This window comes from Coenobita brevimanus, chromosome 14 (genome assembly GCF_032717465.1).
Source record: "Coenobita brevimanus isolate Jiangsu-jjx chromosome 14, ASM3271746v2, whole genome shotgun sequence".
Classification (NCBI taxonomy): Eukaryota; Metazoa; Arthropoda; class Malacostraca; order Decapoda; family Coenobitidae; genus Coenobita; species Coenobita brevimanus.
In genome coordinates, this window is record NC_136967.1 from 38,207,081 (window position 1) to 38,226,076 (window position 18,996).

Consider the following 18,996-nt stretch of genomic DNA (forward strand, 5'->3'; position numbering starts at 1 on the left):
ACAATCACCAGCATCCCATCACCATGATCACCAGCATCCCATCACCACAATCACCTGCATCCCATCACCACAATCACCAGCTTCCCATCATCACAATCACCAGCATCCCATCATCACAATCACCAGCTTCCCATCATCACAATCACCAGCATCCCATCATCACAATCACCAGCATCCCATCACCACAATCACCAGCATCCCATCACCACAATCACCTGCATCCCATCACCACAATCACCAGCATCCTATCCACAATCAAATGCATCCCATCATCACAATCATCAGCACACCTTCACCACAATCACCAGCATCCCATCACCACAATCACCAGCATCCCATCACCACAATCACCAGCATCCCATCATCACAATCACCAGCATCCCATCACCACAATCACCAGCATCCCATCACCACAATCACCAGCATCCCATCATCACAATCACCAGCATCCCATCACCACAATCACCAGCATCCCATCACCACAATCACCAGCCTCCCATCACCACAATCACCAGCATCCCATCACCACAATCACCAGCATCCCATCACCACAATCACCAGCATCCCATCACCACAATCACCAGCATCCCATCACCACAATCACCAGCATCCCATCACCACAATCACCAGCATCCCATCACCACAATCACCTGCATCCCATCACCACAATCACCAGCATCCCATCATCACAATCACCAGCATCACCACAATCACCAGCATCCCATCACCACAATCACCAGCATCACCACAATCACCAGCATCCCATCACCACAATCACCAGCATCCCATCACCACAATCACATGCATCCCATCACCACAATCACCAGCATCACCACAATCACCAGCATCCCATCACCACAATCACCAGCATCACCACAATCACCAGCATCCCATCACCACAATCACCAGCATCCCATCATCACAATCACCAGCATCCCATCACCACAATCACCAGCATCACCACAATCACCAGCATCACCACAATCACCAGCATCCCATCACCACAATCACCAGCATCCCATCATCTCAATCACCACCATCCCATCACCACAATCACCACCATCCCATCAAGACAATCACGTGCATTCCATCATCACAATCACGTGCATCCCATCATCACAATCACCTGCATCTCATCACCACCACCACCACAGCCATCATCACACTAACGCCACACTCTCTTGGACAGGCTGGACTTCAGTCACTGGGAGGCCTAATGTTGTCGGTGTAAGCGTGGGAGAGTGTGCAGCCACAGCAGCACTTCCCCACTTCACATCATCACCAACGCGTTCCCTCGGATTTTACTCTGAATGATTGTAAGAAAAAACCTTTGTTGTATTTGCAAATGAGTTTGGTTGAAGTGTGAAGGATTCTGTTAACTTTTGAATGCAACTATATACCCCCATGGAATATAATCATTTGTTTCCTAAATAATATTGCTACATGCACCAGCAATAGTGATGTGGTTACGTCATATTGTTTTTGTGTTTTTGGCTGCCAGGATTTCACTCAGCTGATCCATATGGTCGGATGTTATCCTAAGTCAAATATACAAGTGCTGCACCAGTAGCAAAATCTCTTCTGAATATTTTGATATTTGAGTGATCACACTGACGATGGGAAAGTAACTGTGAACTGGACTGTTGCGTTATTTTGATCCTGTAATATCAGGGGTGTAGGCTGGTCACCCACTTTTAAGTATTGTGGACTGCAGGAGCCTTGCATCGTGCTCCTGCATCATGCAAGAACAAATATAATATTATTATATGTTGGTGTTAATGTACAGTGAGCAACAGTAGTCGTGTCGCGGTTTTGTCCGAAGATTAAATGTAACTCATGAAACATTATGAACCGTCCGTATGACAGACGGCGGATTGTACCAGACGCTTAGCCCGTTAGCTTATGTTTTCACCAAATTTCACGACACGATTATTGTTGCTTACTGTACATTAGCATCATACATGTCAAGTAATCAAATGTAACTAGAGATAATTACAGACACTGCTCAGTACAACAATACTTGCACAGTAAATCTACGGCCATCTGGATCAGGCAATTCCAAATATGAAAGAAGTTGGTAATGGACACCCTTTCTGAGCGGCCACTTGCACCATAGGAGGAGGGAAGGAAGGAGTGGCACTGATAATAATCGGACAAGATGAACGTTGTGGCATATTCTACGTCAGTGGTATTTAAGCTAATTTTTAAACTCTCCTTCCCAGTTGTTCATTAACAAACCTTCTCCTTTTCCCCAACCCTGCACTGCATCCACACACCGTAGCAAAGTTGTATCAGTTATCTCCCAGGCAACACATAAGTTCTTACTTGTTTACAGTACCTGCACGTATCATAAAAATACACATTACACTCCTTTTATCACCCAGGCAACACATAAGTACTTACTTGTTTACAGTACCAGTATGTATCATAAAAACACACATTACACTCCCTTTATCACCCAGGCAACACATGATAAGTACTTGTTTACAGTACCTGTATGTATCATGGAAACACATACATTATACTCCCTAACTTGGGTCTGGCAATGCAGTAAATTGCCTACTAATCTGGAAAACTCCTGGCATGCAAGTTGCCATCCAGATACCAAAACTTTTACAACTTCCACCATTTCAGAATATGGGTGTCTTGATTGGATTCGATGTGTAGAGATTGACAGTACATTGACATGTCTTATATGGCAGGTCTGGAGCTACACCTGATGATCTTCACAGTTGTTTGTAAGATATAACTTTAAGTGGTAATATCCAGCCTATTCAGAATATATAGTGCTTACTGACTGTTTACATTACTGTATGTCCCCAGACAGTTTTATTTTAGTGTTTGCTTACATTATGTCCCTGGACAGGTTTTTGCATGGTGTGCTAATTTAAGTGGTAATCTCCAACCTTAATAAACAAAAAAATATGCTTAGTGATTGCATAAACTATATCCCTGCAGACTTTTATGCAAGATATGATAATTTTAAGTGGTACTGTAATATCCAGCCTTTTCAGAGTATAATATGCTTCAATATTTCTTACATTATGTCTTTAATATGGCAAGCCTGGCGCCAGACACTTGACCTGGGCCCATATTTACTATGCCACCTTGATACGGACATTCGTATGGCCAACATAAAGTTATATGAATTCTCAACAGTGGTATTTTCTCATAGCTCTGAGGCCTTTGTGTGCTATGGATTATCATGGGCTGAGTTAACGTCACTGTGTCCTCACAGACGTCTGTAGTCAGTCACTGTGTCGGTTATTTGAGGTGAGTGGCAGCGACCAATCACCAAACACTTGGCAGGGCGGCTGACTTGTTTACATATGGGACAAAGGGGTGTCCCTTATACTATATGATAGAGACATGGCTGCCTTGATTCTTATCTAATTTATGATATGACATAATTTATCATGTATGAGGATACTCTAGTAGTTTGGCTGTTAGTAAATCAGAGTACATAAAGTGTGTTTAAGTATAATGAAATAAGGCTTAGTGAGGTGAGTTGTGACTGGCCCATTCATGTCAGCTACCAAGCTACACTTTTCTTCATCTCAATTTACCAGCCATAGTTCATTACATAGGCTAGATATTTCCTGTTGGAAGAATCTGGGTAAAAAATAAACTTTAGTAACACATTCATACAATATTTAAGTGTTCAGTTAGAATATATATGTAACTCAAGCATAATCTGAGCTAAATATTCTGTATATACTTTTTGGCTTCAATGATATTGGACAATGGTCTCTCACCCAGTTTTTCCAAAAGAGTCAGCATTTAAAAATAGTGTTCAAAATTCCATTCAAATCGATGTAAACTATCTTTGAACGCAAATTCACAGCACAAAATAAGCTAAAAAAAAAAAAAAAAAAAAAAAAAACGATCAGACTCTTAGGCATCAGCCAGAAGCTTCACAATATGTTACATTCCTTCCCAAAAAATCAAAGGGTATTGGTGGTTAAATGCAACAATATTTTATGCAAGTACGTCATTTATAAAGCACACTCTGAAATAAATACTATGAAATATAACCGTGCTTAGGGTTACAGGTGAGTTTAAGGATGCCTGCGACCCACCGTGGGCCACGATCGTCATAGCTGGCAGGAGAGTGTTTAGTAAATTCCACTGTAGCGAAAGTTTCCATACCTGGGTGAGATACGGAAGAACTGTCCGTATCTTCACTACGGAAGTTTAGTATATCCAGGCCCTGGACAGGTTTATGCATCATGTGATAACTTTAAGTGGTAATATTCAACCTTAATATACATGTATTATGCTTAGTGATTGCTTACTTTATGTCCTTGGACAGTTTAATATATGATAAGATCATTTTAAGTTGTAATATTCAGCCATAATATAATGTGCTTAGTGATTGCGTACATTATGTTCCTGGACAGTTTTATACATGATATGATAATGTTAGGTGGTAATATCCAGTCTTAATATAATGTGTTTAGTGATTGCCTACATTATGTCCCTGGACATTTATATTCATGATATGATCATTTTAAGTGGTGATATTCAACCCTAACTCTCCTTAGGTAACTTGGTGTCCCTCAGACCCCAGGCTACTTTTCTTAGTGTTTTTTATATATTACTATAAGGTCTTGGGATCTGGTTTTCCCTCTACCTTCCTGACTAGTAGAGTAGTTTAGGGAGGTGATCGGCTCATTTCGGGATCTGGCTCTATTTTTCGTGCTAAGGGGCTTTGGGGCCACTGGACCCGAGGTCACCTTATCTGTGTAACTTTTTTTGTCCTGTATGTCTTCCATACCTAAAGTTATCAGTGATGACATGTACTTCTCTCTCTCTCTCTCTCTCTCTCTCTCGCTTTTTTAGAGATACTCTGGCCATTGGTCTACAGCAGGCAATGATAGAAAACTGGTGGGACATTTCAGTTTTGGTCTGGCAACCAATAATTTCAGTTGGTATAACCATTTTCAATGTCTTTCTTTGTAATTTTCAATTATTTCTTCACTTACCGTATATTTTCATACATTTTGTACCAAATTGAAGAAAATCGGCTACAGAACTTGAGTATACATGGTTGTTTCAAAAAAGGTTGTAAATATTTTTGGTGAAGTTTTTAAAGATTAGGGTCTTTTGGACCCCAGGTTACGTGGGGTAGGGTAAAATTTTGGAGTTACCTGAGGAGGGTTAATATATATATAGTGTGCTTAGTGACTGCTTACATTATGTCCCTGGACACTTTTATGGATGATATGATAATTCTAAGTGGTAATATCCAACCTTAACATACATGTAATATGCTTAGTAATTGCTTACACTATGTCATTGGACGGATTTATGCATGATGTGATATTTTAAGTGATAATATCCAACCTTTTCTGAACATACTGTTCTTAATGATTGTCTACATAATGTCTTTAATAGGCAAGTCTGGTGCTAGACATAATGACCTGGACAGTTGTATGCATAATGTGGTAAATTTATGTGGTAATATCCAGCCGTTGCAGAATATATGCCTAGTGGCTGCTTCCATTTTGTCCTCATTATATTGCTAAATACGGCAAAGTTTTCAATCTTATGACATTTGTGTTTACCCTGTTGAACAATATAAAACAGTATAACAGCTTAATCCTTCACTGGAATATTTGTCATAGTTTATAGGTTATGACAAAGTGGAAAGAATGACATTTTAGGACTTTCAGGGGTAGGAATTTGCCATTGCTGAAGAAAAAAGTGTGACAATACCAATGAATTGGAAAGTAGTTAATGTAATGTTTGATGGATTTTATAGCATAATATGTTTAATAACTGAGGATTATAATTGGATATTATTGTGCTTGATGTATGTTAATTAATGTAATTTGTGATGGATTTTATAGCATAATATGTTTAATAATAGGGGCTTATAAGTGGATATTATTGTGCTTGATGTATGATGTATTAATATCAAACTAGCATTTTATATCAAAACAAGACTAATTTAATTGGTGTGTGTTCTGTATTGCCACAAAATATACCATACAGTTCAAAATGTGTTTCTTTTTACCTGAATTATTAACTCTGTATTTGTCATGGGAAATGTTACATGATTTCAGGTTATATACACATGAACTGAAGCTGTTAGTAAGTACATGGCTGTCACAGCAAACAAGTTTATAAATGTTGCAATGAACCAGGGCAGATGAATACCTCATTAAGGTGAACCCAGTGTGCCAGGATGGGGTGAACCCACTGTGCCAGGATGGGGTGAACCCACTGTGCCAGGATGGGGTGAACACACTGTGCCAGGATGGGGTGAACCTACTGTGCCAGGATGGGGTGAACCCACTGTGCCAGGATGGGGTGAACCCACTGTGCCAGGATGGGGTGAACACACAATATTAACACACTATGCCAAGGTGATGGTAAGACGGGCCTGGGGGAGTCTCTTCAACAGGTGATGCAGTGAGTGGATATGCTGCTCCAACACACTATGCCAGGGTGATGGTAAGACGGGCCTGGGGGAGTCTCTTCAACAGGTGATGCAGTGAGTGGATATGCTGCTCCAACACACTATGCCAGGGTGATGGTAAGACGGGCCTGGGGGAGTCTCTTCAACAGGTGATGCAGTGAGTGGATATGCTGCTCCAACACACTATGCCAGGGTGATGGTAAGACGGGCCTGGGGAAGTCTCTTCAACAGGTGATGCAGTGAGTGGATATGCTGCTCCAACACACTATGCCAGGGTGATGGTAAGACGGGCCTGGGGGAGTCTCTTCAACAGGTGATGCAGTGAGTGGATATGCTGTTCCTATGTCACTCAAAACACCACCAGGTCATCCATGTACGCCCGCACGCCCTCCAGGCCCTCTGTCAGCCGGGAGGTCAGCCGCTGCAATCACTGGAGTAGCCAGTGGGGGAGCAAATTGTCCCCAGGAAAAATTTCTGAGAAGAGTTTATACATACTATAATTTGCGTGCATGAGAGAGAGAGAGAGAGAGAGAGAGAGAGAGAGAGAGAGAGAGAGAGAGAGAGAGATGTACCATATGGTCAGTAGGTTTGGTTCACATACATTTGTTTACAGTGTTCATAATGTGACTGGGCGTCAGTACAGTGTCACTACATCAAGAGGAAAGGGTCATTCCTTCCCATCTATCTGTCTTTCACCTTTACTTTAGGTAAGGTTTTATACGTGGTTCTCAAGGGGTTGCTTAGTAGTGCCTCGTGTTTTTGAGGAAGGGTGAAGACAAGAAAGCTCGAAGTTTAGTGAAGTTCAGGAAGCACAGTGGAGGCTGAGAAGTACAGTGATACAGCACTACAATGAAGGCAGAGATATTAACTAATGCTAGGGAGTCTAGGAAAGGATGGCAGGCACTATGAATGTAGAGAAGCACGGTAGCACAGTGAAAACGGGTAATATAATGAAGGAAGGAGGGCAAAGTCAAGATACAGAGCCATGATGAAGCTATATTGAGATTAAAAACAAGCGTAATGAAACTGTGAATCTGGGTAAAGTGACGAATCACATTAGAGTAAGGGGAACAGTAAACAAACTAGAGAAAAAGTTAGACAGTATTTCAGTCTTGTCCAGTATCAAGATCTGAGGGAACTGATGATCTCTGAGAATGTTAGCCTAAAACTGATGTGGGAGAGCAAAGTTCTGATCATATATATATATATATATATATATATATATATATATATATATATATATATATATATATCAAAATCAAATTCAAATTCGGCTCCCAGGTAGGCATTTAGCCTGTCAGGTGGATCAGCCGTCTCCAGTTGGTTCTCTCAAAGGCCTCTTGATTTCTCAATGCTTCGATGTTATCCATACCTCGTCTGTCCAACAGTTCCTCCACACCATCTCTCCATCTTTTCCGAGGTCTTCCGACTGATCTTCTGCCATCAGGTCTCCAATTCCATCTCTCCTTCACTATTCTTGACTCGTCCATCCTCTCAACATGTCCTAGCCATCTCAGTTGTGAATTTTCGATTACTTTTCTCACCGATGTTACTCCAACCATTTCTCTTATTGTTTCATTCCTGATTCTGTCTCTCCTTGTTTTGTCCACTATTGCTCTCAGTGGTCCCATTTCTGCTGCTTGAACTCTGCTCCAGTCTCGGGTTGTCAGAGTCCAGCTCTCAGATGCGTATGTGAGTATAGGTGTTAAAATAGACTGGAATATAGTTCTCTTTGCCTCCAGTGGTACATATCTGTCTTTGAGTATTGGATATAGAGAGCATACACATCTGCTATATTTAGTTATCCTTTCGGTGATCTCTCTCTTATTCTTATCTCCCTCCTTCGTAAAAATACACCCCAGATATTTTACAAGTTCTACTTCTTTGACCTGATCGCCCCCAACTACTATATCATCCGCATCATCATTTTGCTTTTTCACAGTGAGTATTTCTGTTTTGTTTATGTTTATTGTTACTCCTGCTTCTTCAAAACATTCCCTCCAGCACTCCAAAGCTCTTGTTAGTTGTGGCCGGCTATTACTCCAACATGCGATGTCGTCTGCGTAGGCCACTATATCCCCTTGCTCTTCATTTCCAAACCTTTCCTTGAATCTTTTAATTATCATGTCCATATAAGAAATAAACAGTAATGGGGATAGTACACTTCCTTGTTTCACCCCAGTTTCCACTTCAAACCAAGTATCTTTTTCATACCCCGTTCGAACCTTACATTGATGAGGGTCATATGTACTCTTAATGGCCCTCTTCAATTTCCCAGTGATTCCATATTCCTCTACAAGACACCTCCATAGCTTTTTCCTAGGAATTGAGTCAAAAGCCTTTGACAGGTCAATAAAGGCAACATATAGGTCCTTGTTATACTCCCAGCATTTTTCCATCACCATTCGAATTGAATACAAATACCGGGTCCGACGTGCTTCTGTCCTTCCTGTACCCAAACTGCTCTTCTCCTAGTCTGTCTTCAATTATAGATCTTGCTCTTTTCTCTATAATTCTTTCGTAGAGTTTAGCTATGTGGTTTATAAGTGATATGCCTCTGTAATTATTACACAGTCCCGAATCACCCTTTCCTTTAAATATGGGCACTATGATGGTTTTGCCCCAATCCGATGGAATTTTTCCATTTACCCATGCTTCATTGACCACTCTTAACACTGTTTCTTTTAGTCGATTACTTCCATTCTTGATCAATTCAATAGGTATTCCATCGCTGCCTGGTGATTTATCGTTCTTCATCTTTATCAAAGAGTCCTCGAGTTCTCTCATTGTTATTAAGTCATCAATTTCGTCCTGTGCTTCATACTCTGAACCCAATCCATCTCTGTACTCCTCAAGATCTACTGTCTCTCTGTTTAGTAGTCTCTTAAAATAGTTTTGGCATCGTTCATTGATTTTATCCTCGTCTGTGATTATATTACCATCGTCATCTTTCAAGTTGTAGATCATTGTTTTGTCTTTACGGTATGATTTTGCCAGTCCAAATATTTTCTTTTTATTTCCTCTGACATCTTCCTCTAAAGCTTCTCCTAAGTCTTTCCAAACATTTCTTTTTGCTTGTCTCTTTATGTTCTCAGCTTCATTTCTTGCCTCTATATACTCAAGTCTTGTCTCTGGGCTTTTATGTTTCAGCCACTTCCTCAATTTCTTCACTTTATTCTTCACTGCCAACTTAACTTCTTCCGTCCACCACGGTGTATGTCGTTTTCTGCTTCCTCCTACCATTTTTACTCCTAACTCTTCTTCTGCAATTCTTCTTATAATGTTTTCTAATTCGACCCAAGTTTGGATCTCGTCATCCCTATTTTCAAGTTGTTCATCAATTTTGTTCATGTAAGTTTCCCTTGTCACTTCATTTCTAAGTGGTTCAACATTTATCATCTTTCTCTTCTGTTTTTGTTTCACTTTACTCCTGTTTATAGTTAGGTCCCCGACAAGTAATCTATGGTCAGAATTTAAAGAGTCTCCAGGAAGAACTTTAACATTGCGAAATATCCGTTTATCTGATGTTATAAAGTAGTCTATGATGGATTTTTGGTCAAATTGTCCAGTTACCGTATTCCACCTATATCGTGTGAATTGATGCTCTTCTTTGTGTTCAAAGTAGCCATTCATGATTTTGAGATTATTTCTAACACACAAGTCGATCAGATTTTCGCCTTCAGTATTCCTGGTTTCTTCACCAAATGGACCGATAATATTTTCTATTCCTTCTCTCTCTTTTCCCACTCGGGCGTTGAAGTCTCCCATAAGTATTGTTGTATGATTTGGTCTGAGGTCACAGTTATCTTCAAGAAGTTCCATATATTCCCGTTTTTCATCTTCGGAGTGTCCTTGTTGTGGGGCATAGACCTGGTATATGATATGTTTCATATTTTTTATATTCAAGGTACAGTACATTAACCTTTCATTTACAAGTTTGACTTCTTGTACATGTGGTGATAGAGCTGGTCCTACTATCATAGCTACGCCATGATTCCTTCTTCCTTCTTCCACACCACTATACATTAATACAAATCCTCCTCCCAGATCTTTTCCCTTTTCTTTTCCATGATGTCTTGTCTCTGCTAAACCTATCAGGTCTATTTTTCGTTCTTTCATTAGTTCGATTAGTTCTTCTTCTTTGTCTGTGTAAGTACATACATTAAGTGTGGCAATTCTAATTTTTGTTTGAGTATTCCGGTTCATGTCCCTTAAACGTTTCCGAGGTCGACATTGATCGGTCCGTCCAGATTCCGAGGCTGATCCATGAGTTTCACGAGCATATTTGTTGTAAACTGTCGGCTAGCTAGGCCTGTCACAGATATATGTATATATATATATATATATATATATATATATATATATATATATATATATATATATAGTACTCTGTTCATACAGTAATTATGACACTGCTATCATTACCAGTGTATGCGACGTGGTTGTAGACTCAGTGAGAGTAAGTTAAGCAGGAAACACCCAGAAGGTGCATGCCTCTGCCAACACATATATAAAATATGCTTCATAAATTAACCTTTGTCACACTTTGCTGAAAGAAGAAATTAATTTCATAGTGTTAGACTACTCTGCCGCAGATTCTCAGAGAGCGCATACCCCTGCCAGTGCAAGGTATTGTTACGTCCCCGTCCCACGCTGCCACAGGCTCCAACTTCAGTACTACAGTACAGGAAGTACGTTGCCCAGTGAGTTGTTCTTCCTATGGTCAGCCTTTAGGTGTACTGCACATAAGATCAGCCCAGGCGTCGTAAATAAACACTGGCTTCTTAAGTTCACTGTCTTTATTTTCCAAATTATTACTTTGAGTGCTTTCCAACTTCACTATTCTCACAAGCACTGCAGCTATACACACTTTACTAACTGCAGTTACACTTTATGCTTGACAACGTTCACTATTTTTCACAAGTACCGATGATGTACAAACTTCAATAAACACTTCACTGTTTTCACAAGTACCGAGTATATATATACAAACTTCACTGCACTGACACTGGCACTACACTCAAACTGAACTGAAAAACAACTAATCCTGCTCTAGTCTCTTCCCCATCCTTATATAAGCTTGCATTGTTCTAGAATTATCTACATTTTTCTACAGTTCTGGTGTATTCCAGAGAGAGAGCACAGTTACCAACTAATAGACAACCAGAACATGCAAGAGTTTTCTTACATTACATAACACGGTAAATTATTTACCAAACAACCTTAATTTCAGTTACATCATTTAAGAAACAACCACATACCAGTCAATAAAACATAAAGAAAATGAGCACAAAAATTAATGTACAAATTACGAAATAACTACGCTCACCAACAGCAGGCAAACTGGCAACTTTGACTCGTACCGGTACCGGAACTACCGTATGGGAAACACCGAGAAGCTTCTCGAGCACCTTACTGGCAAATCCCACTTCTTAACAGTAAATGTACTGCATACAAATAGATGGATAGATATAGACGTAGATATAGATATATATGTAAGACCATGATAGTGAAATAAAGAGACACATTTCAAATGGATGGAAAGCTTTCGGTAAACCTAGAGACATCATGAAAAGTAGCTTGCCAATACGTATGGAGTGAATAGTACATAACGAATGTATAATTCCAGCTATGATGTACAATTGTAAGACCCGGAAACTAACAAAATAGAAGGAAAATCAATTAATCCGTTCTCAAAGAGCAATGGAAAGGTAGAAGTTGGAAATATGTTTAAGTGACAGGAAAAGATCCACTTGGGTGAAGAGCAAAGTCAAAAACATAACGGTTGTTATAAAAGAACAGGAATGGAGGTAGGCAGGTTATATAGCAAGAAAAAGGGATAACGAATGGACCAAGAGGCTGACTGACTGGAGTGCAAAAGATTGTAAGCGTAGCAGAAGAAGGTTAGACTGGAGATGAAGAAATGAGATACAGAAGCTTGCAGGTAAAACATAGCAGAGATTGTCTCAGTCAGGGAATTCGTGGAAAAGGTTGGGGGAGGCCTTTGTTCAGCAGGGGACTTGTAATGGCTGATGATACACAGTATATATATATATATATATATATATATATATATATATATATATATATATATATATATATATATCGTTAGCCATTACAAGTCCCCTCCTGAACAAAGACCTCCCCCAATCTTCTCCACGAATTCTTGACTGAGTCACTCTCTGCCATGTATTGCCAGCAAACTTCCCTATCTCATCTCTCCACCTCCTGTCTGACCTTTTCCTACTATACTTACAATCTCTAGTCTAGCCAGTCAACCTCTTGCTTCATCAGTTATCCCTTATTCTTGCTACATGACCTGTCTACCTACATTTCTGTTCTTTTACAACTTTTATAATGTCATTGACTTTAGTCTGCTCTTTCACCCAGGCTGATTCCTTTCTCTTAACGATATTCCAAACATTCACCTTTCCACTGCTCTTTGAGCTCGGATTAGTTGATTTTCCATCAATTTTGTCAGTTTCCAGGTCTCACAACCATACGTCATAGCTGCAATTATGCATTCGTTATATGCTTTTCATTTCATGCATAATGGCAAGCTGCATTTCAAGATGTCTCTGTGTTTACCTGGAGCTTTCCATCCAACTGCAATGCGTATTCTTAATTCGTTATCATGGTCTTTCGTTAGGTTTAGTATTTGCCCCAAGTATTTGTACTCCTCAACTTCTTCAAGAATTTCTTCACATATTCTGATGACAGTCTTTGGTATATTTGGATAAAACATTACTTTAGTTCTACTCTGGTTCATCTTTAGCCCTACTTTGAAACTTTCTCTGTTCAGGTCATTTACTATTTCTTGCAATGTCTCTGCTGGTTCTCACATTAGGACAATGTCATCTGCACATCTTAAATGGTTTAGCTTTTCTCCATCTATGTTTGCTCCTTTGTTTTCCCAGTCTAGCTTTCTGAAACTACTCTCCAGGCATGCTGTAAATCGGTGGCTCAACCGGTAGAGAGGTGGCCTGCAGTCCTAACGGACCTAGGTTCGAATCCCGGCTGGGGCAGGGAACAGTTTAAGGATTTGAATTTCATTAAATCAGGCTTTACTGATCTACCAGAAGACCCGCCGACATGTAAAAATACCTCCGCTAATACCAATACACCAGTCCTGTATGAGATAGCCCTAGCATGTATTCAATATGGACGATGGGTGTTAGCGCCGAAGTGGTGACATGTAGAGGTGTATGGTATGTAGGAGGACTGCTGGGCCTTGATAGCAGGCTGTGAAGCCTATGCCCAGAGTCGGACACATAATATATATATATATATATATATATAATAATTTTAGTGAAATTATATAAACCTGATACGTGCCCTTCGCAAACTTATTTTTTATTTTTTCTGAGCCTTTAAAAAACGACTGCATTTCAAGAAAGGAAAAAATAATCTTTATTAACTATACCATTATAATGATACAATATATTAGTGAGATGTAAACAAACAGGTTCTCCAACACATGCATAAAGACACAACATTAAATTCCTGCTAATCATTGTCTAGAGTGGGGAAAAAATTGTCTTTATTCAGAACAATGGAATAGGGTACATGTTCTCTTTGCATCCTACGCAGGACACATACTAGAATGGCACACAGTAGACTGCATACCTCCGCCAACGCCCTATCTTGCAATGTTAAAGAAAGTGAAAAAAAAAAAAAAAAATCTGGATCCGCATCTTTATCCGGATCCGCACCAAAATTTAATGCAGAGTATTCTGAGCCAAGGTCCAGTCTTCTACCAAGTTTCGTGGAAATCCGTCCAGTAGTTCTTGTGTAATCTTGCTCACACACCAACCAACAAACAAACAAACGGACGGGGGTGAAAATAACCCCCTGGGCGGAGGTAACAAGCAGGAAATTTGATGTGTGTCTTTTGCTTTTGGGATACAAATGTGTTAAAAATTTCTTTTCTTATACATTATTAGACTTTATTTGTATCTGATGTTTTATGACCTCGATGGAGTCACCCTAAAATTGAATATCTTAGCTGGAGTCACCATAAAACTGAAAGTCTGTAACTGCTGATAAAACAAACCTCAGTGAATCACTAAATAACAACATTCCAAACCTGAAGGCGTTAAGGAAGCTCCGTAACACCTTTTCTTGAGCGGTTTATTTTATTACACCTTACTCTTCTCTTCTGCGTTATATAAATCCTTCTTATGTCGCCATACTCTGTATCAACAATGCACAAAAGGATATTAACCATTCGTATCCATAAATAAATCGCTAAGGAAGTGGTGTTAGGGTGCTTTCTTAACCAATGAGAAAACGAGCATAGGAATAAGAGTGATATGAGTTTGGTTTTGTGAGGGCAGGGAACGTCTGATATTTCCCACGGCATCTTAATTCGTGTTTAATTATACAACCAGGCTGGATTTTTTGCCTTACTTATTTAATGGAAAAGGTGAGTGGGAAGGCAAGAGGTCGCCAGGTGCAACAAGCAGTAGTGGTGACCTTTGCTGTAAAATATCAAGTGCTATTACTGTTACAGTGCTAAACAATTTGTAGGAACACTGTAGTGCAAGCTGAACCAAACACACATACAGATCCTGCGAAGTATGAAGATAAATATAAATACTGCTTAACTCCATCAGCCAGATGAAGTAGTTTTATAAAATTCCTAATAATTCCAGGCACTAATACTCAACACACCAGCTCACTTAAGGTCCTTCTTAAGTTAAAAATAATCTCCTGGTGTACCTTGAGGAACAAATATAAGTTGTTGTTGTAGTAAGGGAGCGCAGAACAAAACTTGGAAGTGATGGACAGGAGAAATACTGTACTTTATTCCTATCTAACTGGATCTGGTAAATTCCTCACACGAAGCTCCCAGGATCGACAGATATGACAATAAAACATCAGTGGACGATGAACTTAAGTAAAACAATATCCACATTTAGTGAGTGGCAATGGAACACAAGGCTTTAGGGATGAAAATTAAGATATACCTGAGCAATTAAACTGTGAGTCAGCCCAAAAGCGTTAAATATGCAATCCATCAAATTAAATCCACTTATTGTTATTGCTATCGTATCGAAGTATTTTATCCTGTAATTAGAGTTTGTTAGTGCAGGATGAACAAGATACATGGGGAGTTTGTTAAGTGTCCATTCTTTGTCCCACCTGGAAATGGAAATAATAATTACGATGGAAAATACTGAAAAGTGTGTTTTTTGCATCTCAGTTCTTGTTTGATTGGTTCTGATTCCATATTCAAGCTACCTGTAAATCTCTCTCTCTCTCTCTCTCTCTCTCTCTCTCTCTCTCTCTCTCTCTCTCTCTCTCTCTCTCTCTCTCTCTCTCTCTCTCTCTCTCTCTCTCTCTCTCTCATGGTCGGAACAACTCTAGCACTATTCCAACTAATGACAGATAACTTTATTCACCCGAGAGTAAGCCATAGGAACCTCAGAGTTAACAAGTCGTTCAATGTAGTTATGAAAAAATCCATTTCATATAATTACACAGGACCACATATCACCGACCTGCCTCGCTGTTCAATTTAGATTTTATATGGAAATTATACAGAGGATGCGGCAACTCCCTTCACAAAATTGTTGCTGTGTATGCGTACTTGACCAGAGAGAGAGAGAGAGAGAGAGAGAGAGAGAGACGTCCCCTGCATTACTGATCACTCGCATCAGTCTCTTTATAGGGCCCATATAGGAACTAATGACACTATTTCTCTCCACTTGTTTACAATCTCACATTTATTTATCGCTTTAAAATGTCAAGAGTTAAATACCCGTGTAAGTCAAGAGCTGTGAAAATAATGAGAAGACTTGGATGAAATAATTAACATCAGATTCGACTATTTATTATCTTAGCTTCGGACTCTCCTTAATTCTTTTCTCACCTTTAGATTTCTGTGTGTGTGTGTGTGTGTGTGTGTGTGTGTGTGTGTGTGTGTGTGTGTGTGTGTGTGTGTGTGTGTGTGTGTGTGTGTGTGTGTTTTCCTCCCACCTTCAGTGTCTCCTTGAGTCTTGCTTACCATATACTCCATTCCTCTCTCACCATCAGGCTCCTTCATATATATCTCACCTTCAGAGTTCATGATTCTTGTATACCTTCACACACTATTCTTGATTCATATTTTATTCTCATCTCTAAAACTCTTGATTCCTCTTTCACATCCAACCTCTGTTCCTCCTGCACCTTTAGATTTCATTCTTCTTCTCCGTTTTTAATCTCTCCTCGATTCTTCTCAAACTTTCAGACACCTTAAGTCATCTCCCACCTCCAGATTATTTTATTCTCTCGTCTGCAGCCTCTCCCTCACTCCTCATCTTCAGCATCATCTCGATTACCTCTCATTTTCTCCCCAATTCTTCTTGCATCCACAGTCTCTCATCTTCAGCCACCCTCGATTTCTCTCATCTCCAGCCTTTCCTTGACTCATTTCTTCAAGCTACTCATCCATCCTTCTCTCGCTGAAAGAATTGTCTTGATTTTCTTTTATCTTAAATTTCATTTCCAGAAGTCTCTGTTCCTTTCTTCCTTTCTTGATTCTGCTGTCTGTCTGCTTGTCTGTCTTTCTCTGCCTCTATCTGCCTGTCTGTCTGTCTTTTTCTGTCTCTATCCTTATTTCTGTCTGTCTCATACTATCCTGCCTCCCACACCATCTCACTCTCCTCGCCTCTGATATACCCTACTCAGTCTTATCTTAATTGCTTTTCTCACATCACCACTTGGCCACTTTAATTACAAGTGTGGAAATAAGTGGTAGACCAAGCATCCCACCACACCACCTACCTGCACCATTACTATCTCTAATTACGACTGAAGGACAGAAGAAATTATGTTATTATTAGTGACTGATATTGTGGTGAAAATTATTGTGCGTGTGTGTGTGTGTGTGTGTGTGTGTGTGTGTGTGTGTGTGTGTGTGTGTGTGTGTGTGTGTGTGTGTGTGTGTGTGTGTGTGTGTGTGTGTGTGTGTGTGTGTAATCTCCCCACCACACCTACTTTCTCTGTTAATAACTCTAACTAGACAGAAATGGAAGTAAACAGAGAGGAACTGGCTGTGTCTGATTTTGTAACGGAAATGTGTGTGTGTGTGTGTGTGTGTGTGTGTGTGTGTGTGTGTGTGTGTGTGTGTGTGTGTGTGTGTGCTTATCTTAATAAATATTCTCATATTCATGAAACAGGGTCGTCAGTACTTAGCTGAAACTGAAATAGGAACCTTAATTGTAAAGTGACGGTTGTGTTGTATTCCTGGAGAAATATTTGTCGTGTGCTTTCCTTTCCAGGCCCAGGGCAGGGATAGGCAAATGGTGTGTATATGTGCTAAGGATATCTTTGTAGTGTAGTGCGTTGTTTTTGACGAACATTGCAAACTGAGACTTGTATTCTCGTTGGGTAAGGAAGTTCCCTAACACCTCTTCCTTAGTGATTTATTTTTCGACATGACTGGTTAATATCCTTTTGAATTATATATATGTAGAGTATGTAGATAATGGAGGGATTCCTATAAAACGGAAGAGTACTGAAAGGTGTAATAAACAAAATAAATCCCTTAAGAAAAGGTGTTACGGAGCTTCCTTAACCGACGAGAATACGGGCTAATGTGTATAACGAAATTCATTAGTCTCACTCCTCGTCCTTCGGGTTTGTAGCCTTTCGGGAAAAAATCCTTCATGAGGAGGGATGCAACAAGTGTCTGTGGTATATCTAGTGCCTTGATATGGCGTCTGGGAAGCAGGTGTGGCAAAGTAAAGGTGTGGTAAAGTACAGGTGTGGTAAATTACACGTGTGGTAAAGTACAGGTGTGGTAAAGTACAGGTGTGACAAAGGTGTGGTAAAGTACAGGTGTGATAAAGGTGTGGTAAAGTACAGGTGTGGTAAAGTACAGGTGTGATAAAGGTGTGGTAAAGTACAGGTGTGGTAAAGTAAAGGTGTGGTAAAGTACAGGTGTGGTAAAGTAATGGTGTGGTAAAGTACAGGTGTGGTAAAGGTGTGGTAAAGTAAAGGTGTGGTAAAGTAATGGTGTGGTAAAGTACAGGTTTGGTAAAGTAAAGATGTGGTAAAGTACAGGTGTGGTAAAGTAAATGTGTGGTAAAATAAAGTTTGGGAAGCAGGTGTGGTAAAGTACAGGTGTGGTAAAGTACAGGTGTGGTAAAGTACAGGTGTGGTAAAGTAAAGGTGTGGTAAAGTACAGGTGTGGTAAAGTAAAGGTGTGGTAAAGTAAAGGTGTGGTAAAATAAAGTTTGGGAAGCAAGTGTGGTAAAGTAAGGGAATTGGCAGACTAGAGGAGGGGGTTGGAATATTTGAAGCCATTCCTGTGCTAACTAACCTAAGTCGTATTGCACATCCTGTATTACTGATGCCAAATACCTGGGACAGCATCTTAGCTTGGGCAGGCTGGAGGGTTGAGGTTGAAATGAGAGAGAGAGAGAAAGAGAGAGAGAGAGAGAGAGAGAGAGAGAGAGAGAGAGAGAGAGAGAGAGAGAGAGAGAGAGAGAGAGAGAGAGATTATAAGTAGGGAAGACTAATTACTAAGTCCTATACTAACTCTCAGCTGAATAAAATCGTCTGCCAGTTCTTGTAATAAACCA

At 39.9% G+C, this 18,996-nt stretch overlaps 1 protein-coding gene across 1 annotated transcript; it reads right to left on the reverse strand.

The window, feature by feature from the left end:
• Positions 1-6,773: 6,773 nt before the first annotated feature.
• LOC145390366 (uncharacterized) lies at positions 6,774-10,315 on the reverse strand. Its single transcript, XM_080265315.1, has 2 exons — positions 9,074-10,315; positions 6,774-6,845 (listed from the first exon to the last, which is right to left on the reverse strand). The coding sequence occupies exons 1-2, from the start codon at positions 10,313-10,315 to the stop codon at positions 6,774-6,776; spliced, it is 1,314 nt and encodes a 437-aa protein (XP_080121441.1).
• Between the last annotated feature and the right edge of the window lie 8,681 nt (positions 10,316-18,996).